Raw genomic sequence first — 799 nt, 5'->3', positions numbered from 1 at the left:
TTTTTTTTTTTTTTCTCTTCTTAGACGGAACCACCGATGTGACAAGAACACTTCATTTTGGTACACCAACGGAAGAACAAAAAAAAGCGTATACAAGAGTGTTGATCGGCGCAATACAATTGTCCTCTTTAATATTTCCAAGCAATTTAAAATCTAATCAATTGGACATCGTCGCAAGAGAGCCATTATGGAACATCGGTTACGACTATTTACACGGAACTGGCCATGGGATCGGTCACTTTCTGTCTGTCCACGAATGTTTGTCTCATTACTTTGAAAAAATTAAAGATTCAATTTCATAGATGATTAATCGTACGATTCAAATTATACGATTTAAATATACTTGAATCGCGCTTTTTCTATTTGACCAATGATGATTATTACAATGATTAAAATAATCAAAGAGATATTAATTTCTGTATAAATATCTTTGAAATTTAAAAAGAAATAAGAGAGAACAAAAAAAAATACTTACAATTAATTAAATCAAAAATTGAATTTAGAATTTTGTAAAAAATATATTTCTTGCAATATTTCTCGAATATTTATTATTAATTCGTACTAATTATAGTATTCATATTTTTAGCACCTATTGGTATATCATATGCACATGTTACAACATCAGATACAACATCAGATAAAGTTTGCGGACCTATTGAATTAAAACCAGGATTTTTTTTGTCGAATGAACCTGGTTATTACAAACAAGGCGATTTTGGTATACGTTTGGAGAATGTCCTTGAAACAGTGGTGGCAGGCAAAGTCAGTAGGTCAATCAAATCAATTGATATTGATTAAA

The 799-nt window shown here is 29.9% G+C and overlaps 1 protein-coding gene across 4 annotated transcripts in view; it reads left to right on the top strand.

The window, feature by feature from the left end:
• The window catches only part of LOC102673503 (xaa-Pro aminopeptidase 1-like), a 45,302-nt gene that overhangs the window by 43,459 nt on the left and 1,044 nt on the right, over positions 1 to 799 (top strand). For 3 of the 4 annotated variants that reach the window (XM_031515448.1, XM_031515450.1, XM_031515449.1), the window contains 2 exons: positions 25 to 258; positions 587 to 762. In XM_031515448.1, coding sequence (XP_031371308.1) covers positions 25 to 258; positions 587 to 762 — 410 coding nt within the window. Of the gene's footprint in view, positions 1 to 24; positions 259 to 586; positions 767 to 799 lie in introns of all 4 variants that reach the window. The other variant, XM_031515451.1, reaches the window with a different exon arrangement.

The sequence above is a fragment of the Apis dorsata genome, unplaced genomic scaffold (assembly GCF_000469605.1).
Source record: "Apis dorsata unplaced genomic scaffold, Apis dorsata 1.3 scaffold_70, whole genome shotgun sequence".
In the NCBI taxonomy this organism is placed as follows: Eukaryota; Metazoa; Arthropoda; class Insecta; order Hymenoptera; family Apidae; genus Apis; species Apis dorsata.
The sequence above is the reverse complement of the archived record's forward strand: the minus strand, read 5'-3'. Positions and strand labels throughout refer to the sequence as shown.